Source organism: Rhincodon typus, chromosome 8 (assembly GCF_021869965.1).
Source record: "Rhincodon typus isolate 14 chromosome 8, sRhiTyp1.1, whole genome shotgun sequence".
In the NCBI taxonomy this organism is placed as follows: domain Eukaryota; kingdom Metazoa; phylum Chordata; class Chondrichthyes; order Orectolobiformes; family Rhincodontidae; genus Rhincodon; species Rhincodon typus.
Genome location: NC_063339.1, coordinates 29,768,218 through 29,792,756, shown reverse-complemented (window position 1 = coordinate 29,792,756; position 24,539 = coordinate 29,768,218). Strand labels below are relative to the sequence as shown.

The window sequence follows — 24,539 nt, the reverse complement described above, 5'->3', positions numbered from 1 at the left end:
CCGTATATCTGAAGCCCTCCCCCAACACCAGCTCTTTAGGTACATGTTCAATTCTACTCTGTTTCTGTTCCTAACCTCAGTAGCACACGGCACGAGGAGTAATCCTAAGATTACTACTCTCGAGGTCCTGTTTTTTAATTTACTACCTGACTCCCTGAATTGTCATTGCAGGACCTTGTCACTCTTCTGACCTATGTCATCTGTGCCAATATGGGCAGTAATTTTTGTCTGTTTACCCTCTCATTTCGGAATGCCCCTACCAACTCAGAGACATTCATGACCCTGGTACCAGGGAGGCCCAACACCATCCTGGAGTCTTTCGTGGCTATACAAACAGTTATCTGTGCTCCTGACTATCAAATCTGCAATTACTATTGGTCTACTAGGCATGTCCCTCTCCTCTGTAAAGCAGGACCAGCTGTGGTGCCACTGCTGCTGCTGACACCTGATGGGCCATCTTCCTCATCACTATTCAAAACAGAACACTTGTTTGACAAATAAGTCCCTTTTTTTTTCAAAAAGCAAACTTTCCAAAATAAAACCATAAAATAAGCATTGATACTTCGCTGTAGAATTATTTCCAGCTATAATCAAGATATAAAAATACTATCTGCCAACATTTTCAGATTTCACTGATTAGGTGAGATAGCAGTTTTGCTGGTTTCATTGCATAATTATTTAATATGTATCATGCTTTATAGAAGAGCCTGTGAAAATTATTGCTCGTGTTGGAACACTGAAGAGAAAACAACAAGTAAGGTCCTTCCTGGAACATTTGCCAAAGGAAGACCATGAAGACCTTTTCAGTGATACAGTATTCCAGCAAAAACAAATAAAGGTGAGGGACCTGTAAGATATCATTTCACAGTGTTATAAAGCTTCAGGAAATATCAAATTCTTCATGATTCAAAATAGTTATCTAATACTTCCTTTATTGAAAGGAGTTTAAAATTAAGTGTAGACTTGCAACAATCTGTATGACTTTGCTTTGTGAGACCATCCCTGAAGTACTGTATAAGTTTTGGTTTCCTCTTCCAAGGAAGGCTGAAGGCTGAATTTGCCTTATAGTGCAAAAAGGTTTACTAGATGGCTTCCTGAGATGAGAGGGCTATCTTGTGCAGAGCCATTGAGCAGAATGGGCTAATATTCTGAAGTTCACAAGAATGAGAGGTAATCTCATTAAAATGTATAAAATTCTTAAGAGCGTTTGATGGGGCGCAGAGGTTGGGGGTGGTGGTATAGATTGTATTCCCCTAGCTGGAGAGTCTCAAATTAGAAGTCATATTTGATATCACCTAATAAGGTCTGATAAGGAATACCTGAGACTTAATGGAACAAGGGAACAGATGATGGACAAGTTCATTAGGCTAAATTGGGTGAGAACTAAATAAAAACCGAAAGAACTGCAGATGCTGTAAATCAGGAACAAAAACAGAAGTTGCTGGAAAAGCAGGTCTGGCATCATCTGTGAAGAAAAGATCAGGTTAAAGTTTCAGTTCTAGTGACCCTTCCTCAGAACTGATGGTAGCTGGGAAAGCATCAGTTTATATGCAGAAAATAGGGAGGGGCTGGAGTAGGGAGGAAACGATAGGTTGGGGCCTAAAGAGAGAGAACAGTTGGACAGATTAAGGAGTTGATAACGATCAGGCTAGGAAGGTGAAAAGTTGGTAATGGGGACTGTTAGTGACTAACAACAGGCTACGTGATATGTAATGGCAGGCTACGGGATAACAAGGCCTGGTGTGTGGGGTAGGGGACTAGGACATGGGAGAGTTTAGGCCCTAAAATTACTGAACTCGATATTGAGTCTAGAAGGCTGCAGGGTCCCCAAGCAGAAAATGAGGTGCTGTTCCTCCAGCTTGCGTTGAGCTTCGCTGGAACAATGCAGCAAGCCAGAGACAGAGTTGTTGGCCAGGGAACAGGGTGGTGTGTTAAAGTGGTAGCTCAGTGTCTTTTTTGCGAGCAGAACGTAGATGTTCTGTGAAGCGGCCACCCAGCCTACGCTTTATTTCCCCAATGTAGAGGAGACCACATTGTGAGCAGTGAATGCAGTAGACTATGTTTGGGCCCTTGGATACTGGGGACGGAGGAGGTAAATGGGCAGGTGTTGCCCACCCACCACCACCCTCCTCTGCTTGGCCGAACTCGCATTCATCCTCAACAATTTCTCTTTTAACTCCTCTCATTTTCTTCAGGTAAGAGGGGTGGCCATGGGTACCCGCAAGCTACCTAATCATGCTTCTTTGTTGGGTATGTGGAACATTCCTTGTTCCAGTCCCATTCCAGCCCCACCCACAACTTTTTATCCGATATATTGATGATATCATCGGTGCTGCTTCCCACTCTCATCCAGAATGGGAAAAGTTCATTGATTTTGCTTCTATTTTCCACCCTGCCCTCCCTTTCACCTGGTCTATCTCTGATTCCTCCCTCCCCTTCCTCGACATTTCTGGGGATATACTGGCCACTAATATTCACTATAAACCCACTGACGCCCACAGCTACCTGGACTATACATCCTTGCACCCTGCTTCCTGTAACGACTCCATCCCATTCTCTCAGTTCCTCCGTCTCCATTGTACATGTTCAGATGAGGCCAACTTTGACAAGGGAGCCTCCGAAATGTCCACCTTCGTCATCAACTGAAGATTCCCTAGCACCGTTGTTGACAGGGCCCTCAACCAGGTCCGACCCATCTCCCGCACTTCCGCCCTCACCCCTTCTCTTCCTTCCCGCAACAGTAATAGGGTTCCCCTTGTCCTTACCTACCATCCCACCAGCATCCACATCCAGAAGATCATCAGATGGCATTTCCACCACCTCCAGCGAGATGCCACCACAAGACACATATTCCTCTCCCCTTCCTTGTCCGCCTTCCGCAGGGACCGTTTCTTCCTCCCACCACTGCCCTACAGCATCTTCCCCTGCAACCGGTGAAGGTGCACCACCTGCCCATTTACCTCCCCCCTTCCCATTATCCAAGGGCCCAAACATACCTTACAGGTGAAGTAATACTTCACTTACACTTCCCAGAATCCAGTCTAACGCATTTGCTGCACACAATGTGGTCTCCTGTACATTGGGAAAATGAAGCATAGACTGGGTGACTGCTTCGCAGAACATCTACGTTCTGCTCGCAAAAAAAACCCTGAGGTACCTGTTGCCTGAGACTTTAAAACACCACTCTGTTCCCTGGCCAACATCTCTGTCTCTGGCTTGCTGCAGTGTTCCAGTGAAGCTCAACACAAGCTGGAGGAACAGCACCTCATTTTCCGCTTGGGGACCCTGCAGCCCTCCAGACTCTATATCGAGTTCAGTAATTTTAGGGCCTAAACTCTCCCATGTCCTAGTCCCCTACCCCACACACCACGCCTTGTTATCACATAGCCTGCCATTACACACCTGCTGCTTTTAGTCACTAACAGTCCCCATTAACAACTATTCACCCTCCCAGCCTGATCGTTAGCAACTCCTTCATCTGTCCAACTGTTCTTCTCTCTCTTTAGGCTCTATCCTATCGTTTACTTCCTATCCCAACCCCCTCCCTATTTTCTGCATATGAACTGATGTTTTCCCAGCTACCATCAGTTCTGAGGAAGGGTCACTCTGATTTTTTTTCTTCACAGACGCTGCCAGACCTGCTGAGTTTTTCCAGCAATTTCTGTTTTTGTTGGGTGAGAACTAGTTGTATAAATATAGGCAACTCATAATCATTAGGCTAAGAGTTTCAAGGAATGTAGTTAACATAAGTAAAACTCTCACTATAAAATGCAAACTTGAACTCTGTTTAAATATGGTTATCTTCTTGAGGTTGCAGAGGATGGTTGAGTCAAGGGTGAAGTTTCAGGGTATGATTATCCACCCCTGCTTTTGGAAATGAATCTTATAACTGGTGAAAAAATGAAAAATGGATTACTTCCGTATAGCCCTGGCACTTTCACGGCTACATAGAAGCAGGGTAAGAAGTGAATCTGATGATTTGAACACAGATGAAGATTTGGACAAATTGTTAACTATCATGGATATAATTTATCAAAAACATAATTTATTGACTGCTTATGAAGTGTGGCCAGATTTTGACAAATTTTTAGGAAGATTGAAAATAGTACCAGGAAAGAGTACATAATGGAATTCAGTAGATTGTATGCAAGACTACAGAAATTTCATTTGGATTAATTTGCCAATCTGTGTTGGCATTTAAGTTGTTGAACTGTACCAAATATCAAGTATAGATAAACTTCTAGTTTTGATAGAAGTTAAATTTGCAAATAAACACTGTTAGAGCAAATATCTGTAGCACTAAAAAATTCTTAGGGAAACAATCTTTCCCAACCATATACGTTGCACAAAGAGGGCATGGACTCATCAGTTCTGATGGTCAACATGACGGCATTGGTCCCAAAGTACAACCGCCAAAAGTGGGTATATATTTACCGGACGGGGCTAGTCAATGGAGAAATGGAAAATTATAAGTTGAGCAGGGAAGGCCAATGGAAAATATAAAAGCTGGATATATGTCAGGGATGAAGGGCAGAAGGTTAGGCCCAGGGATTTTGGAACATGATGTAAAAAGACAGGAAGACAAGAAACTATAATGTAGGCTTAAATAGTGGTTCTGGGAGCAAATACCCTGAAAAAGTTATCACAAAACATTGAAAGAAATCTGTTCATAAAAGGAGAGTCCAACCGCAGCAGTCCAGAAAGAGATAAAGACAAAATAGAAGGACAAGTGTAGTACAAACCATGGATATCACCAGTAGAAACCCGTGTGATTGTTAAGTCTAAGTGGTCACAAACAAATTCGAAGACTAGTTAATAAAAAAGGCTGAACAACAAGAATTAGAAAATTAGAGAGAATTTGGAGTGTATACAGAGGTATCAAACTGGGGCAATTCAGTCCTAGCTCATAGTGGATATGTATGGAAAAGATGTCTCCTGATGGGAATTATATGCCTAAAGCAAGGTTAATGGGACATGTTTCTGAAGAAAAACTGGGGCCTGAGATGTCAATAGATTCACAGATAACTAGAAAAACAATTTTGAATTTTTGGGGGGCTTCGTTAACAAGTTATGCTTGGGTGTGTAGATCAATTATTATTAAATATGCATGTCTGTAGGGATATTAGCTCACAATGGAAACAGATCTTCATCCTGCAAAGGAGGCATCAAGTGGGAGTATTTTGGAAATTAAACAAATGTGAATATGAGGGACCTAAGGGGTAACTTTTTCACGCAGAGGATGGTATGTGTATGGAATGAGCTGCCAGAGGAAGTGGTGGAAGCTAGTACAATTACAACATTTAAAAGGCATCTGGATGGGTACAGGAATAGGAAGGACTTAATAGGGATATTGGCCAAATGCTGGCAAATGGGACTAGATTAATCTAGGATATCTGGTTGGCATGGATGAGTTGGACCAAAGGGTCTGTTTCTGTGCTGTACAACTCTATGACTTAAATTATATCTCTAGAGTACAGTAATTCACAGTAAGGTCTGTCTTGTTAAAATTGAGCTGTCCTCAGTTTAAAGCAGACCCTGCCATGTTTTACTAGTATCACCAGTGATAACTGCCAGGCATCTTTATGTTGTACACAGATGATTTTTTGTCAGGTAGGAGCAGTTTCATAAATGGACTTAAAGCAGAATTCAAAATTGGAATTTAGGCTTCTGGGGTGTTTAACTACATTAAGTTGGAAATCGGGCAGAATGAATCAAGTGTCATTTTGCATTGGCAATCTTATTTGGCATATCTTAACCCATTACCATTAATCAAAGTAGAGCTTCCTAAAAAGATACAATGCTTTGAAAACTGAAATGGAGGAATTCCAACGTCTGATTAGACTGCTGAATTAGCATGGCACCCAAACAAGGGTAGACGTCAATTTTGAAGAATTAGTTGAGTGCAACTTTGAAAAATCCCAAGGTGGAAGATATTATTTGGATAAACAAAACATAGAAAAAATTAAAAATGAAGCATTGTGTTTTGAAGTTTCCATCTTTGGGAGATGCCAGGAACATGAAACTTGTTTTAATCATGCTTTTTATGCAAATATCTGTAATGGGTCTTTACGTTCAGCAGGGTTTAGAACTTTTCTTGTGGGAAAGGTATGTAAATGTTGTCCTTCAGCTTGGGAAGCTAAAATGTTCAGAAAAGTAGTAAAAAGTGCTTTGTGGATTTTTCATTGCAAAATTATTGGAAGAAGTTCTAAAAAGGGATTTAGATGAAATACCTAATGACTGCAACATCAATAGTAAGTCACTATGGGATAAAGTACACTCAACAAAATAAGTGAATGAATAAAAGGATCGATGTTGCACTTTTAAAACAGATGCTGGAGAATGGAGAAATTTTCAAGTTGAAATGGGTATGTACCAGCAGTCAACTATCTGATTGTTTACAAACAATCCAGAAAGCTCTCAAAAACTCTTGGACATACTAGAAAAAGGATGCTTGGAACTTTAATGCGAAAATAAAAGTGATTATAATATGTTGTCATTTTGTTTTTTTTAATTGTGTATATATTATTTATTTAAAAAGGAAATTGTAAATCTATTATAATTTAATAAGGTCTTAAGGGATGCTGGAAACCTAATGGAACCACGAAAAAGATGGACATATTAAGGGTTAATTCGGTGAGGCTTAGTTGTATAAATACAGGAAGATATTAATAAGTGGTATAGAGCGTGGTTAAGTGAAATAAATCTCACTAAAAGTGTGGATTTGGCTTCTGTTCAAATACAGTTATCTTGTATATAGCAATAGTCTTAGGATAAGGGGTTAGTCATTGAGATGAGATTTTTAAAAATTTCTTTAATTGGGTTTATGAATATTTGACATGCTCTACCCTAGAATCATTGAAATATATTTAAGACTGTTAAAATTCAAATTCACTAAAGGAACGAAGAGATCATGGAGTAGGCTGAGATAATGGATTTTTCATGGTAGAGGAAGCACATTGAAAGACAACTTAAACACGGGTGTACAATTCTGAAGGGGGTGCAGGAGAAGAGGGACTTGGGTGTATATGTGCACAATTCATTGAAGGAAAGGTGAAGGAGCAGATAATAAAGTGTTCTCTGCTTCATTAACAGAGTACAAGAGCAAACAAGTAATGTTGAACTTGTAAAAGACATGTTAGATCTCAGTTGGAGTACAATGTATAGATGTGGGTACCAGAGTATTGGAAAGATGTGAATTCATTGGAGAGAGTGCACAAGTAATTTACAACAGTAGTTTTGAGCACAGAGTGAAGACTTGTTCTCCTTGGAGGGAAGGCGGCTGAGAGGAGATCTGATTGATGTTTTCAAAATAATGAGTGGGCTGTTTAGATAGACAGAAGCTGTTCCTGCTTGTAAAAAGGAAAAAGGAACAAGAGGGCATAAATTAAAAGTGATGTACAAGAGAAGCAAAGGTGAGAGAAAAGACATGGAATGCACTGTCTGAAAATGTAGTGGTGACAGGCTCAATTCAGGCATTCAAAGGCATTAGATGATTATTTGGATAGAAATGGTGTGTTGTGATAAGGCAGAAGTTGGCACTAGGGAATAGAATTGGTACATACACAATGGATTCTCCTTCTGCACCATGACAACACTGTGATCTAACTCATATACTGTGAATAGCTGTGAGTGAAGCAGTATCCCACTAGTCACTGGCTGCCACTTAGAAAATTTATTCCTACTATTTGTTTTCTGTCTGCCAGCCCATTTCTCTATCCATGTCAGTACACTACCCCCAGTCCCATTAGCTTTAAATTTTTCCTGCTCATCTCTTATGTAGGACCTTATCGAAGCCTTCTAAAGTCCAAGTAAACCAAAGCCGCTGGCCTCCCTTTATCAACTCTATTAGTTACATTCTCTTAAAATTCTAATAGATTTGTCAAACATGATTTTCCTTTTGTAATTCCATGCTGACCCTGTCAGATCTTGTCAACGTTTTTCAAGTGATCTGATATTAAATCTTTTATAATGGACTCTGGCATTTTCCCCATTACCAACCAGCTAAATGCCTTGTTTTCCCTATCTCCTTTTTAAATAATGGGGTTGCATTAACTACCTCCAGGGCATGTCTTATTTAGTTAGAATGCCTTTTTGTCTTAAAATTTCAGCTTTATCCCAGAATATCTCGCCCTCCTAAACTCCCTGATTCTTCCAGTTCTCCAAATGGGAGCCTCCTGCTTTGGTCTCATTGTTTGTCCAAATTAGCTACTTACCAAGAGGACCGAGTTTATTTTGTCATGAGGGATTTGAGGAAGGATTGTATCCTGCATTCCCACATTATTGTTTCAAATGTACAATTTGCAGCCAAAGTCCTCAGACAAAATGATTTCTCCTGTGAGTTTAATAACCTCTTCCATAACTGTCTTTGGAAGGGGTAAGATGCATTCATATGCATGCAACATCAAATACATTCAGAATATTTCTCAATGTTCCTGCATTCATGATTTTGATTTATGCTTTCATGCTTTGTTCTTGTCAACTGTTCAGAGCTTCTGTACTGGAAAAGACACTAAAATGACAGTGCAATCAAAATGCCTTACCTCTGAAGATTTTGATGGAAGTCATGAGGTCGATGGCAGTAGATTTTAAAAGCAGAATTTATCATGAAATTTGTATTAGTGTAAAAAAAATTATACATGTAAAAAATTTAAGGATAGTTTTTGAGAAATTCATATAAAGGCAATAGCAGAATTTGTAAGTAGTGTATAACTCAATTAAGCATATTTACAAAAACAGGTCAAGTGTCTTTGGTGCTATTAAAAATTAATACTGAGCACTAACCTCTAAGATCTGCCCATGTTATTCAAATAGCCAATTTTATCACGACAAGACTTACTCTAGCTTATTGGGAAAATAAACTAAATTCTTCAATTTGTTAAGTACATTGGATTAAAATTCAAACCAAAAATCCAAAAGAAAACATGCTTTGACTTGCATCCATAATGAATAATTTTATTGAATGTGAAATCTGATATCATTGCAAATATAAATCTTTAATTGTCAAATAAATGTTAATTGTTTCAGTTTTGCAAATTTTGAATTTCAATATTTCTTTCAACATTGTACAGCTTCCCAGCTTTCCAAGCAGTCAAGAGGACGATGATGATGACGACTTCATGCTTCAGACAAATCCAACTACTCCAACTTCAGTAATCTTTCCTTTAGCAAAAACGCCACAGTGGAATCACATCAGTCCTCGCATGTTGGGACCTACTAATAGGTAACTGACCTAACAAAAATTATACCACTGGCAATTAAATTTATAATCTAGTAATGGACCAATCCTAAAGTACAATCGAATTCTAAAAGTACTTGCTTTGATTCTTTCATGGGATATGGGCATCACGGTCTAATCTAACACTTATAACTCATCCCTAATTGCCCTTGCTTTTTTGAACTCCTGCAGCCCATGTGCTGTAAGTACATCCACAATGCTGTGAAGGAAACTGCCGAATTTTGATCTAGCAACGATGAAGGATCAGCCATTTAGTTTCAGGTCAGAATAGTGCAGGCTTGGAGTAGAAATTGCAGGCGGTAGTGTTGCCATGCTTTTGCTGTCATTGCCATTCTAGAGATTGTGAGTTTAGTTGGTGTTATTGAAGAAGCTTCAGTAAGTTGTTGCAGTTCATTTTGTAGACGATACAAACTACTGCCACTATCCATTAGTGATGGATAGTGTGAACATATAAGGTGGTGGATAGGATACCAGGCATGTGGGCTGTCTTGGCCTGAATGGTGTTGAGCTTCTTGGGTGTTGTTGGGGTTGCATCCAACTGGTCGTATTCTATCACACTCATGACTTATGCCTTTTTGACAGCAGATATACTTTGGGGGCAAGGAGATTAATTAACTATTGCAGAATTTCCAGCCTGTGACCTGCTGTTGTTGCCACAGTATTACTACAGCTGGTCCAGTTCCAGTCACTGTTAATCCCCAATGATATGAATGCCACTGAAGTCAAGGAAAGATGGCCATTATCTGGCACTAGTGTGATGTGAACGTTGCATGTTACTTTTCAGGCCGCACCTGAATGTTGTCAAGGTCTTGCAGCCAATAGATATGAGCTGCTTTAGCATTTGAGTTGTCAGGAATGGAAATGTACATTGTGCAGACACCAAACATTTCCAATTTTGATCTTAAGATGGATGGGAAGTAATTGATGAAACAACTAAAGATGATTGTTCTTTTTCTGTGTTCTTTCATGGCATGTGTGCATTACTGACTGGGCCATTATTTATTGCCCTTCCCTAATTGTCCTTAAATAGAGTAGCTAATTTGTAGCAATTTCAGAGAGCAGCTCAAAGACCTACACTGCTGTCACAGACCAGATAAGGACAGAAAATTCCCTTCCCTGAAGGACAGTAGTAAACCAGATGGAGCTTTTACAGCAGTTAATGATTGTTTAATAGTTACATTTCAATTCCAGATTTTTATTAACTGAGTTTAAATTCCATCTTGTGCCATGGTGGGATTTGAATCTATGCCCTCAGATCTTGGGTCTATGGGTGACTACTGCAGTGACATTATCATAGTACCAAAATCCCCCCATGCTGGCAACTATCCTCCATTTTCACTTTTTTTAAATTCATTCATGGGATGAGGGTCTCCCTGGCTGGGTCAGCATTGAAGTCAACCACAATACTCTGGGTCTAGACTCACACAGGCTGGACAAGGTGCGGATGGCAGTTTCCTTCCCTTAAGGAGGTTAATGAACCAGAGGTTTTTCCAACAACAGACTCGTGGTTTTCCCAGTAATCAAAATGGTCATCATTAGACACTTAATTCCAGATTTTTATTGAATTCAATTCCACCATCTGCTGTGGCAGAATTCTAATCCGGGTCCCCAGAATATTATCTGGGTCTCTGGATTAACAGTCCAGCAATAATACCACTAGCCACCTCCTCCTTCTCCTCTCTCACCTCCCCCACCCCGCCTTACTTGCAGTATTTCATGACCAGATGTGCATGTGACCTAATCTTAAACTTTGCAGTGATACATTTGTAATCAAATAAGAAATTGTGAAGTATAAATGCAAATTTTCAACCTTCTAAATATTCATGCTCAAGAATTTTTGTAGCAACCTGACACATCACTGGGCTTTCCTTGTGTATATAGATCTTGTCTATTTTTGTACAACTATCTGGAATAATTGTTACCTATTATCTTTTATAGTGCTAATAATGATAAATATGTTTTTCAACTGCAAAAAAAATGCAAGATGAAGAATTGGTCCAAAGTCTCTAAAAGATCGGTAGGAAACAATTGACTTTATATTGATCATTTAAGTAATTAAATGCTTAATATTTTCATACTTTAAGATCTAATGATTCTTATTTTAGAAACCTGAACTTTGTATGTCACCAACTAGATCAAAATCACCACATTTAATCGAAGGTAAGAGAACTACACCTGGTAATAATTATTTAAATTGCTGTTTAACCCCTCTGAGTATGCAAATTGTTAACAAGGGAAAAGTATAGTATTAGGGCTGCTGGAAATATATAAACAATGTGTTTCTATAGATATTTAAAAATGAAGAATTAAGAAACTGAGTGTAGGCCCTACAGAAAGCATGTCTGGGGAAATAATAATGGAAAGTAATGAGAGGGCAAAGGAACTGAACAGCTTTTTTCATTGGTAGATAATATACAGGATACAAATAACAGCAGTAAATCAGGAAATGGGAGGGAAAGTAGTTACAAAACTACAGTTACAAGGTAGTGCTGTTAAACAAGTTATAGAGTCAAAGTCCTACAGCACAGAGACAGGCCCTTTGGCCCAAACTGGTCCATGTCAACCAAGATGTCAATCCACGCTAATCCCATTTCCTTGTACTTGGCCCATATCCTTCAAAAATGTTCCTATCCATGTATTTGTCCAAATGTCTTTTAAATGTTGTTAATGTATCTGCCTCAACCACTTCCGCTGGCAATTCATTCCACGTGCATAACACCCTTTTAAAAGAAAAAAGTTGCCCCCTCAGGTTCTCACGTATTCTTTCTCCTCTTACCTTAAACCCTCTCGTCCTTGATTCCCCAACACTGGGGAGAAAAGGCTGAGTGCATTCACCTTATCCATGCCTCTCATCATCTTATACACTTCTGTAAGGTCCTCTCTTTAGTCTCCTTCAAGGTGTTTTGACCAGTGGGATTCTGTCTTTGTTTTTGTTGGGGGGGGGGGGGGGGGGGGAGGTGGTGAGGGGGTTTGAAGGTAGAAGTGCGGGAAATGCAAGAGATGCTACCCCTCAGTCTCCTATGCTCCAAAGAAAAATGTCCTAGCTGTCCCACCTCTCCCTATAACTCAGTCCCTTGAATCTTGGCAACATCCTTGTAAATTTCTTCTGCCCTCTTTCCGGTTTAACAACATCCTTCCTATAGCAAGGTGACCAAAATTTAACATAATACTGTAATTACAACCTCACCAATGTCTTGTGCAACTGCAACATAACTTCCCAATTTCTATACTCAGTACCCTGATTGATGAAGGCCAGTCTATCAAAAGCTTTCCTCACTGCCCTGTCTACCTGTGACTCCACTTTCAGAGAACTGTGCACCTGAACTCCAAGGTCCCTCTGTTCCACTACACTCCTTAAGGCCCTACCATTCACCATGAAACTCCTACCTTGATTTGACTTTCCAAAATGCAACAGCTTACACTTATTTATATTAAACTCCATTTGCCAATTCTCGGCCCACTTCCCCAGCTGATCAAGATCCTGCTGCAATTTCTAATGACCTTCCCCTCTGTCCACGATACTGCCTGTTTTAGTGTCATCCGCAAATTTAATAATCATGCCTTGTACATTCTCATCCAAATCATTGATTTTGATAACAAGCAGTAATGGGCCCAGCACCGACCCCGGAGGCACACCAGTAGTCACAGGCCCCTAGTCCGACAAGCATCCTTCCACGATTACTCCCTGCTTCCTACCATCAAGCCAAATGTATATCCAATTTGTCTGCTCTCCCTAGATTCCATGTGATCTAACCTTCCAGAGCAGCCTACCATGTGGAACATTATCAAAGGTCTTACTGAAATCCATACAGATTATATCTACCACCCTGCCCTCATCAACCTTCCTGGTCACTTCAAAGAACTTTAACAAATTTGAGAGGCACGATCTCCCACACACGAAGCCATGCTGACTACTCCTAATCAAACCATCTTTCCAAATGCATGTATATCTTATCCCTCAGAATCTCCTCAAGTAACTTACTACCACAGATGTTAGGCTTACTGGTCTATAATTCTCAGGTTTTTCTTTGCAGCCCTTCTTGAATAAGGGCACAACAATTCACTACCTTAAAGTCTTCTGGTACCTCACTCGTGGCTAACGATGCAAGTATATCAGCCAGAACCCCTGCAATTTCTTCTCAACCCTCTTGCTGGGTTCTTGGATATATCTGGTCAGGACCAGAAGGTTTATCTACCTTCATACATTCTAATACTTCCAACACCACCTCAACTGTGATATGGACTGTCCTGAAGATGTCGCCACTAACTTCCCCAAGTTCCCAAACCACCTTGTCTGTCTCCACGGTAAACACAGGAGAAATATTCAATGAGGACCTTGCCTATCTTCTGCAGTTCCACAAATACATGTCCACTTCGATCCTTGAGGGGTCCTATTCTCTTTCTAGTTATTCTTTTTCCTTTAATATACTTAAAGAATCTCTTTGGATTCATCCTAATCTTCATAGCCAAAGCTATCTTGTGCCCTGTTTTCACCCTCCTGATTTCCTCCCTCAGTAAACCCCTGTATCCCCCTATATTTTGTTGATCCCAGCTGCCTGTACTTGAGCCATACCTCCTTTTTGTTCTGGTCAAAGCCTCAATATCTCTTGTCATCCAGGGTTCCCTACTCCCGCCAACTTCACCCTCACAGGAACATACAGACCTTGAACTCTAGCTATTACACTTTTAAAGGCCTCCCACTTGCCGAAGGTCCCTTTGCCTGCAAACAAACTACTCCAATCAACCCCTGCAAGGTCCTGTCTAATTCCATCAAAAATTCACCTTTCCCAAAATTTAGAACTTGAACCTGTGGACCAGTTTTGCCCTTCTCCATAACTATTTTAAAATTAATAGAACTATAGTCACTGGTCCCAAAGTGCTCCCGCACTGTCATCTCAGTCACTCGTCCTGCCCTATTTCCCAAGTGTAGGTTAAGTTTTGCCCCTTCCCGAGTAGGGCCCTCTATATACTGCTTAAGGAAACTTTCCTGAACACACTTAACAAATTCCACCCATCTAAGCCCTTAACACTATGGCAGTCCCAATCTATGTTAGGAAAATTGTAATCCCCCACTATGACAACTTGATTTCTCTGGCAAGTCTCCCCAGTCTCCCTGCATATTTGTCCCTTTAATTCCTGTTGACTATTTGGGGGTCTATAGTACAACTCCAATAACATCACCATCCCCTTCTTATTTCTTAGCTGCACCCACAAAGCCTCACTGGATGATCCCTCAGTTATTTCATCTCTGACTACTTCTGTGATACTCTCCTTAGTCAAAAATGCAACTCCCCCTCCCCACTTTCCTCCACCTCTGTCCTGCCTAAAGCACCTGTACCTTGGCACATTAAGCTGCCAGTCCTGTCCCTCCCTTAGCCATGTTTCTGTATTGCCTATAATATCCCATTCCCACATACTTATCCACGTCCTGATTTCATCAGCCTTACCTGTCAGCCCTCTTGCATTGAAATAGATGCAACAGGCATTAATCCAACAGGCATTCCTCACTCCCTGTCCTGTTCCAGCCTGACCCGTCTCTTCAACTTGCTGTTTCTGATTGCTGTATCTCCTTCCAGCCTCGCACTTGCCTCCCTGCGGTTGAGGATCCCACCATCCCCCCCCTTCCAATCTAGTTAAACCCTCCTTTGTAGCACCAGCAAATCTGCCCGCCGGGATATTGGCCCCCTTCCAGTTCAGGTGCAACCCGTCCCTCTTGAACAGGTCACGTCTGCCCCAGAAAAGATCTCGATTGATCCAGGAATCTTAATCCCTGCTCCCTGCACCAATTCTTTAGCCACGCATTCATCTGCCATATCTTCCTGCTCTTACCCTCACTAGCACATGGGACTGGAGATTACCACCGTCGAGGTCCTGGTTTTTAAACTTTTTTCCTAGCTGTCTGTAATCACTCCGCAGAACCTCATCCCTATTTCTACCGACATCATTTGTGCCAACGTGCACAATGACTTCTGGCTGCTCACCCTCCCACTTTGAGAATTTTCTGCAGCTGCTCCGAGACACCCTTGACTTTCATGCCCAGGAAGCAACACACCATCCTGGATTCCCGTTTGCAGCCACAGAATCTCCTGTCTGTCCCCCTAACTATCACTAAGGTCCTGTTCACCTTTACCCTTTCCTGCTGTGCTCCAGAGCCAGCTGTAGTGCAACCAACCTGGCTACTGCTGCTTTCCCGTGTGTGGTCATCCCCCCCAAACAGTATCCAAAGTGATATAGTTGTTTTCGAGGGGAATGGCCATAAGGGATTCCTACGCTCTCTGCCTCCTCCCTTTGCCTTTCCTGGTGGTCACCCAGCTACTCCTTCTGCCTGCACCTTAGGTGTGATCACCTCACTAAAACTCTCGTCTATGACGTGCTCTGCATTTCGGATGATCCTGAATGCATCCAGCTCCAGCTCCCTAACACGTCTCCCAGGAGCTGCAGCTGGGTGCACTTCCCACAAGTGTAGTCTCCCTGAGATCCCACATCCTGCAGGTGCAGCATGCCACAGCCCTAACTGCCATCCCAACTGCAGTAAGACTAGGAAATTGAAATGACTTTACCTGAGCTTACCTGTACTTTTTGCTGAGCCACTGCTCACTGAAGCGTCTCGAGCCAACGCCTTACTTCTCACTCTACTACCAACAAATTTTCAATAGCATATCTCTCCTTTTTTGGTTAGTGGATAAATTGTTAGAGCTGTGGGCTAACAGGTCTCTGGGTCACAGAAAGATAGAAACTAGAGCAGGGTAGGCCTTTTGGCCCTTTTGAGCATGCTTCGCCATTTGAAGTGATCATGTCTGATCCTCTATCTAAATGCCATTTTACAGCTTTCCCTCCATTTCCCTTGGTGCCTTTCATGTCTAAAAATATATCAATCTCTTTTTGGAATAAACTCAGTGATACTGCCTTCTGTGGTAGCAAATTCTACTGGCAGACCACCTTCGAGTGAATTCCTCATCTGAGTCCTAAATGGCCTACCTTGTATCCTGACATTGTGACACATAGTTCCAGACTTTCTAGACGTGGGAAGGTCTAGATGTTACCGTTCTGTGCGTGTCAAATTAATTTCTTATTATTAACTTAATAAAAACCGAAAGAACCACGGATGCTGTAAATCAGGAACAAAAACAAAGTTGCTGGAAAAGCTCAGCAGGTCTGACAGCATCTGTGAAGGAAAAAACAGAGTTAACGTTTCGGGTCCGGTGAGGAGGATCTGAGGAAGGGTCACTGGACCTGAAACGTTAACTCTGTTTTTTCTTATTATTAACTTCCCTTGTCAGCCACAATGCTTCTTGCTATTCCTGTTGCCTTAAAAGAACGTATGTCTTCGAAATGATTCTAGCCATTGCCTATCTACTGTGAAAGATTTTTTCTTTCAATCCACTGCAGCTAACATCCTTCCTATACCTTCATTATTGCCTTTTTTTAAAATTTTAGGCTCTGGTTTCAACTGTTTAAAATAAAGTTCGAAAGTATTATAGTCACTCTTTCCCGTAAGGTTCTTTTTAACAAGGCTTATTAGTTAGTCCTTTCCTTTGCATAATACTAGACCTAAAATAGCCTATGTCTTTATACCTTGACCCATGAACCACTCCTACCAATAATCACTGCCATGTGCTGTTTCTTAGCTCCATCCAAGCAGACTCTATATCCTGTTTTTCTGAATCGAGGTCATCTGTCATTAATACATTGATCCCATCTCTTATTACTAGCCGGCCCCATTTTCTTTTCCACAGTCCTTCCTAAACGTCGAATATCCTTTAATATTCAGTTCCCAGTCTTAGTCAGAGTAGTCGTGTCTCAGCAATGGTAATTAAATCATAGCTTTCTTTTCTACCCGCAACATCAGTTTGCCTATTTTGTTAGAAAAGCTGCTTGTATTCAGATGGAATGCCATTAATGCTGTCTTTTTAACACTATTCTATAATCTGACCCTGATTAACTCTTGAATTTGTTTCTGCTGCTTTCCATTTAAAACTGTTCTACTTATCCTAACCAACTTTATCTCCTATCTGAAATCCATCCCACTGACAAGATAAGTTTTTTAAAAATCTTTTTAAATTTTTTAGTCCCAGGCCTATTGATGTGTAACCCATACATCTTGTATGGATGTTATCTGCCCCAGAAATCTAAAGCACTCCTTCCTGCACTATTTTTCCAGTAACATGTTAGTTTGCTCAATCTTCCAGCTTTTAAAGTCATTAACATGTGGTGCTGGGAGTATTCTTGAGATTATTGCCTTCGATATTGCTACTTTTCAATCTCTTGACATGTTCTCTAAATTTTTCTTTCGGACCTCATCCCTCTTTCTCTGTAGTTGTTGCCAATGCAGACAACAATCTTTGGCTCTTAACCTTCTTTCAAAAGAATATCCTGCAGCCAGTTTGTGCCATTTTTGACCCTGGCACTGGGAAACAACATACCATCTTTTTAAAAAAATTTTAGGCTCTGGTTTCAACTGTTTAAAATAAAGTTCTAACAATACTATAGTAACTTTTTCTGTAAGATTCTTTTGCAAGAAGATTATTAGTTAGTCCTTTCCTTTGCATAATACTAGACCTAAAATAGCCTGTGGCTTTATACCTTGACCCATGTTACCCTTACTGTTTGACCCATGAACTACTCCTACCAATAATCATTGCTACGTGCTGTTCACCATCCTGGAATCACATCTACAGCTATGGAAATGCCTGTCTGGAAACCTGTCAACTCACCTATCACTATTGCCTTCCCACTCTACTCCCCAGCTCCTACTACCTGTGAAGCTGATCCATTTGTGTCACAAATTTGCTCCTGCTACAAACTACCAAGAACGATTACCCTTCCCACTCGCCACATAAACATGTTGGCTACAAGAACAGGTCAGAGGCTAGGAATACTGCAGTGAGCAACCCAGTACTTTGGGGAGTTACAAAGCCTAACCACCATCCATAAGGAACAAGTCAGGAGTGTGATGGAATACTCCTCAGTTTCTTGGATGGATGCAACGCCAATAACACTTGAGAAGCTTGACACCATCCAGGACAAATCCGCTACCACTTCCATCTAGAAGGACAAGGGCAGCAGATACATGGGAACACTATCTCCAAGCCACTCACCATCCTGACTTGGAAATAAGTTCACCAGGATAGGCCATAAATTACCCCTCCATTACCCCTCTGATTACTTTCACTTAATCTGCAGTGTGACGGCTTTGTTAAACGTGCTATCCATCATTCTCAGTTTTCTGGATGCAGCATAGTGTCACCAACCTCTGATCAAGTTGTAAAACCCGAAGCTCAAAGCTTTGCAACTAGAGACGTGAGATTATCTAGGCATGGGATGCAACATGACTCCCCAAATGGCGCAGGATAAGCATTCCATGTTTAGCCATGTCTTAAGCTTACTTTCAGACTATATAATTAAAACAGAAACTAGAAAGTAAAATTATTTACCAACTGGCTCAGTGAACCTTGCTCATTGCAAATCGACACTTGCGCTAGAAATTCACCACACAATCAGCTTATGCCTTAGTTGCAACACCACGGATTTTTTAAAACTTGGCATGCACTGGTTCCCAGTTACTGCCAGTGTGTGTTTGTGAGCGAATGTTTCTCTCCAAATTACAGAAAGTGAAAGCCTGAAACTTTTCTCTTGATTGCTTTTCACTGTATTCTTACTGTAATATACACATGACAATAAAATCAAAGCCAAATTCTATTCTCCCACTCCAGACTGTTTACTGGCAGGTCTGCTGCCTCTCCGACTTTTGGATAAGTGAAGGCCTTGGGTCCATTGTACCTCCAACTCTCAGATTAATAGTTGTATAGCTCTACAGACACAATGTTGTGCTAGTTGCAATAGCTTTTGAAATTTAACTGTATTTTTCAGGTGCACAGAAATCTAACATAGGAAAAATATTCAAGAATAGAGAAGATGCTCAATCAGATGATGACACAGAGGATGAAGATTACTATTTTTCAGTTACTGAATAGCTTTTAATTTATAATAAAACTAAACTTCCTGAAATTGAAGTACTTAATTTGCATCTATAAAGACTGAACAGTCTTGGTGAATTTGGATGCTGGAATTACATTTGTCATCCAGTTAAATATTTTAAACGTTCAGGTTGTTTTTGTTAATGGTTTTAAATGCATGGAAAATGTACATACATGTATAAAATATATACAGCAAGTTTTTAAGTGTTTTGTAATGAGTTTATATTATAAATGAAATGATATTGATTCCGATTTAAACTTGACAGTTCCTCAGCCTGTGTTTAATTCCTGTTGTCTACAGTGATGATTTTTAGTTTATTGCCTGAGCATTTTATAAATGTGCTTGCACTTTTCATGCTGTGTGAGAAAATGGAGGCCTCTAAACATTATGATGCATTATATGATGAGTAATTGCTTTACAATATATACAAGTTTTACAGCTTGATCCTTTTTTTTCACATTTAAAAGGAGAGAAACATTTTGGGCAATATTCTAAAAGCAATTCTCTTGATTATGAAAGGGGGAAATTAGCCAGGCCATTCACTCCTGTTCTTAACCCAGTGACTCCACAAGAGTGCAGATTATGGAGGAATTGTGTTATGGATGCTAGTGGAGGATATAGTCAGATTTAATGCCCATGTGGAAAAAGTTGTCTGCCGACATACTTCACACCCACTCGCCATGCTGCTAGGTTTTGGGTAAATTAAAAGCACAACAGCATGTTGCAGAAACAGTTTGCATTTCTTCTAAGAGCAGCCTGAACCCATTTCCAAAAAGAAAGCAACAAGTATCACATTTAACTAATGCAACCAGTTGAGTTGAGGATGCACTAATTTTTTTTTAAATTCCATATTCATTCTTAATGGGAAAAATAAGTCATTAAATTATAAAGTTTTCATTTGTTTAATAATTTTTATCCAGTGTCTCTTTATATAAAAGTTACAATTAACTGAACACTTCAAGGAGGATGTTAACTGAGACATAAATTCCTTACTAATTCCTGCAAATTAAAATGGAAGCAGTTGGTGAGGTGGTTACTAAAATGATTTACTGGTTAAGAAATTTAAACAGGCTGCACTTTGCATAACATCTATTAACAGTGCCCAATATGATTTTAAAATGTCACAAGCCCTAAACATTGTGAACCACTATGGTAGAGCATGAGATAAGTACTTTTCCACTCACTCAGTTTATTTCATTTTACTTTCACAGCAGCACCAAACAATTGGTATATGAATGTTCATAAGATGACTGCTGTTGTGCCTTCCCCGATCAGTTCCTGACTGGGATTAAAGGTGATTGAGTCTATCCTTGCCAGTAAGCATAGCTAGATGTAGGAAAGGGAGAGGGTTTTGATTATTTTTTAAAATATTATGAATAAAGAATGTCATAAATTTCTCAAGGCTAGTTGTATATAGTTCATCTGGCCATACAGATTTGCCTCCAATAGTTAATTTCGATAATCCAAATTCACAATAAAGCAGTTCAAATTAATTTTTAAAAAGGTCTTGTATTTAGGTTTTGCTAAGCTCCACATTAAAATACACAAATTAAGATTATTTACATTTTGCAGCTAGACTTTAAAGTAGTGTATGTAAATTTCACCTGCCAATGTAAGTACATTTCCTGCATATTAGGCAGTCTGAACTCGCTTGTCTAATCAAGCTTGTTCAATCCAGAGTCCGCGTATAAAAATGTGCAACTTAATTGACTTGACAACACATTCAAAATACACATGCTGGCCTGGGATTGACTGATGCCTCCAAAGGGAGCAGAGAAAATATCTGTTGAATAGAATTGCAGATTAGAAATAGAAATGTTACTACATCTTTTTCCACCTTGGATAATAAATGAGAAACTAATATTACTTTAGAGAGCTGGTTATGGGAATGCGTAATCAAATAGTCATATCATGATGAAGCATCTGAATTTTTAAAATAGGCATTCATCTCAGTTTTATTTAATTTCAAGCAGTTAGGATTTAAGATTTTCTTTTTATGTAAATATAAGTGACAAGAATCTCTTAACCACATGCACCAGGTTCCTAATCACAAATTAAATAAATATTTTCTTCTGACAGCAGCTTTTTTGAAATGTTAGTTAACATTCTGTACTTTCTAACTTCCGTGTGAGCTGATGACTGGTCTGAGAGAAATGTGCAGAAGAAATGTCAATTAGTGCAGGCCCTTATTCCAATCTCAACCAAGATATGAAGACTTGACATTTAATTGCTTAATAACTGCAGAAAAAAAATGGCTCTGCATGGAAGTTGTTTCATAACTTTGATGGTTCCAACTGCTAGTTTTAAGTTCTGACCATACCCCCATAGCTATCATCTCATCTCGAAAGACTTAGAAAACTTAAAAATTCTTCTGATTGGTCAGAAGGGATGGTCACATTTCAAGCACCTGTTTGAAAAGTCAACTTTCTCTAAGGGATCTATTAGCCCAAACAGATTGTTCTTAAAAATACTGTTTTTAATAGATTTCCTGTATCTTTGTGTATTTCTGTAAATAAATGTAGAGCAAAGTATTATCTACTGTATTTAATGATGTGATTTTGTGTTGTCTCAGGTAATAATGCATGGTGAACAACTCACCTGTTCTCTAACTGGAAAATGGGCAAGAACAATTATTTCCAAGATGTGATTAACCTATTCTGAGCTTATCTTAGTTGGGCAGAGAATAAAGGTGCAGAGTTCATAAGCTTGGTGTACTCATGGAAATTGTTAAAGCACTCCTCTCATTACAAAGAGATACAGAGCACATTACAGGTGGACAGGAATGATGTATTTAGTCAAACCAAGTCTGCACGTCACCATGGAGTATATTTACTGCCACCATCATTTTTAAGTACAGAGAGCTGGAGGCCTGTTTTGGTCTAGTGTGGTAGAGGAAAACCACTTACTGGTCTGACATTTTTTAATTAACCTGTTCGGAGATGTTATGTCATACCTATGGAGCAGGTGGGACTTGAACCTGGGCTTCCTAACTCAAGAGGTATTGAACAAGAGTAGTTTGTGTATTAACAACTAAATACAAGTTGCATTGATGTGGAAGTCTCAATAAGGAAGACCTAGGTGTTATGTCTTACTCATTCAAGATCCTAAACTGTTCTTCCCCAAAGTTCACATGACATCACCTCAGTGGATCTTGCCTAGGGCACTCCTCTATACAAACCTTTTCAGACCCTTCACCTATGTACAACGACGAGCAATCACTGTTAGGGCAAAATGTCAAAATGAGTTGGAATGCAAAGATGTTGAAAAGAAAAGAATAAATTAGTTCTTGATGGGAGGGTGGGTATTTGAAGGAAATTTCATTGGTAAGGATTCAATATTGAAAGCAGTACCACCGATAATGTAACAATGCATGATTTGAATGACTGGGCAGAGAATGAATTCTGGGTTACAAGGCTTTAAAGTATGCTGTAGCATTGTGGTATTGGAAAGCTGTTAGCGCTGGAGCAAATTCAAAAATTTAATCTGGTGTAAGATGTAATGACCAAATTTTGTCTAATTTAGCTAGGAATCATTAATTGGAGTTATATTTCTGTAGGATAGTGTGCTGTACCGAACTAGCTTCAGCTATTTCATAATGACTTTCCTTTCAGCAGAAGGTCAGAAGTGTGATGTTTGCTGGCGACTGCAATATTCAGCACCTTCTTGGATATTATGCAGTCCATTTCTTTATACAGCAAAATCTAGACAATATCCAGGCATGTTGATGTATGGCACAAATTGTTATTCAGCTCTCAAGTGTCAGGCAATGACTAATTCCAAAAATAGAACCTAACCATTGCCTCCTGTTGAGCAAGTAGAGATGGACAATAAATACTGACTGAGCCAACAATGCCCACATCACATGAATAAATAAAAACAAGTAGGAAAGGGACACAGCACTTCTTTAAGTTAATAAGCAAACACAATCTTACTCAGCTGGAGAATGAACCAAATGGAGTTAGTGACCATGTCAAACGCTAGAAAAATGATGGCAAGAAACAACAAGCATCACGTGGGCCTGTGCTAACAAATTGAAACAATGCAGTTTCTGCTTATTATGAACAAAAACAAAGTTAACATTTCGGGTCCGGTGACCCTTCCTCAGAACCTGCTTATTATGAATGAGTACGTATGTGTATCAATTCTCTACCTCAGGAACTTCCTCTTGGTGCAAGTAAACATTGACAATGAAATCAACTCCAGTGCAGCCTTCAGGTGCCTGAGGAACAAGAGTGTTCAAAGCCCGAGAACGCAAACCTAACACCAAGCTCATGGGCTACAGAGCAGTTGCGGTCCCCACCGTTCAGTATTCGTCAGTAATACATAGAACAGTACAGGCCCTTCAGCCCACGATGTTGTGCCGAACTTTTACCCTAATTCTAAGGTCTATCTAACCTCCACCCCTACCTTATACTATCATCCGTATGCCTATCTAATAGCCACTTAAATGCCCCTAATGAGGCCGAAACCACTACCCTCTCCGGCAATGCATTCCACGCCTCTACCACTCTCTGAGTAAAGAACTTACCTCTGACGTCTCACCTATATCTACCTCCACTCACTTTAAAACTATGTCCCCTCGTAATAACTACCTCCACCCTAGGAAAAAGTCTCTGGCTGTCTACTCTATCTATACCTCTGATCATTTTGTACACCTCTATCAAGTCACCTCTCCTCCTTCTTCATTCTAAAGAGAAAAGCCCTAGCTCTCTCAACCTTTCCTCGTAAGACCTTCCCTCCATTCCAGGCAACATCCTGGTAAATCTCCTCTGTACCTTTTCCAATGCTTCCACATCTTTCCTGTAATGAGGCAACCAGAACTGGACACAATACTCCAGATGTGGCCGAACCAGGCTTTTGTATAGCTGGAGCATAACTTCACGGCTCTTGAACTCAATCCCTCTATTAATGAAAGCTAACACACCATACGCCTTCTTAACAAATTATCCACCTGGGTGGCAGCTTTCAAGGAACTGTGGGCATGAACACCTAAATCCCTCTGCTCCTCCACACTGCCAAGAATCTTTCCGTTAACCCTGTATTCTGCTTTCAAGTTTTTCCTTCCAAAATGAATCATTTCACACTTTTCAGGGTTAAACTCCATCTGCCACTTCTCAGCCCAGCTCTGCATCCTATCAATGTCCCTTTGTAACCTAGAACAGCCCTCCACACTGTCCACAACGCGACCCACCTTTGTATTGTCTGCAAACTTACTAATCCACCCTTCCACTCCTTCATCCAAATCATTTACAAAAATCACAAATAGAAGAGGACCCAGCATAGATCCTTGTGGTACACCACTCGTAACTGAGCACCATGTTGAATA

At 40.2% G+C, this 24,539-nt stretch overlaps 1 protein-coding gene and 1 long non-coding RNA gene across 2 annotated transcripts in view; one reads left to right on the top strand and one right to left on the bottom strand.

The window, feature by feature from the left end:
• mis18bp1 (MIS18 binding protein 1) overlaps nucleotides 1-21,744 on the top strand; it is a 79,690-nt gene extending 57,946 nt beyond the window's left edge. Inside the window, exons 13-17 of the mRNA XM_020528780.2 lie at nucleotides 702-838; nucleotides 9,069-9,220; nucleotides 11,174-11,252; nucleotides 11,341-11,395; nucleotides 19,106-21,744. Of these exons, the coding sequence (XP_020384369.2) occupies nucleotides 702-838; nucleotides 9,069-9,220; nucleotides 11,174-11,252; nucleotides 11,341-11,395; nucleotides 19,106-19,209 (527 nt within the window). The 3' untranslated portion in view covers nucleotides 19,210-21,744. The remainder of the gene's footprint in view (nucleotides 1-701; nucleotides 839-9,068; nucleotides 9,221-11,173; nucleotides 11,253-11,340; nucleotides 11,396-19,105) is intronic.
• The window catches only part of LOC125483631, a 19,742-nt gene continuing 4,238 nt past the window's right edge, over nucleotides 9,036-24,539 (bottom strand). Inside the window, exon 3 of the long non-coding RNA XR_007262566.1 lies at nucleotides 9,036-9,229. This is a non-coding gene — a long non-coding RNA (uncharacterized LOC125483631). The remainder of the gene's footprint in view (nucleotides 9,230-24,539) is intronic.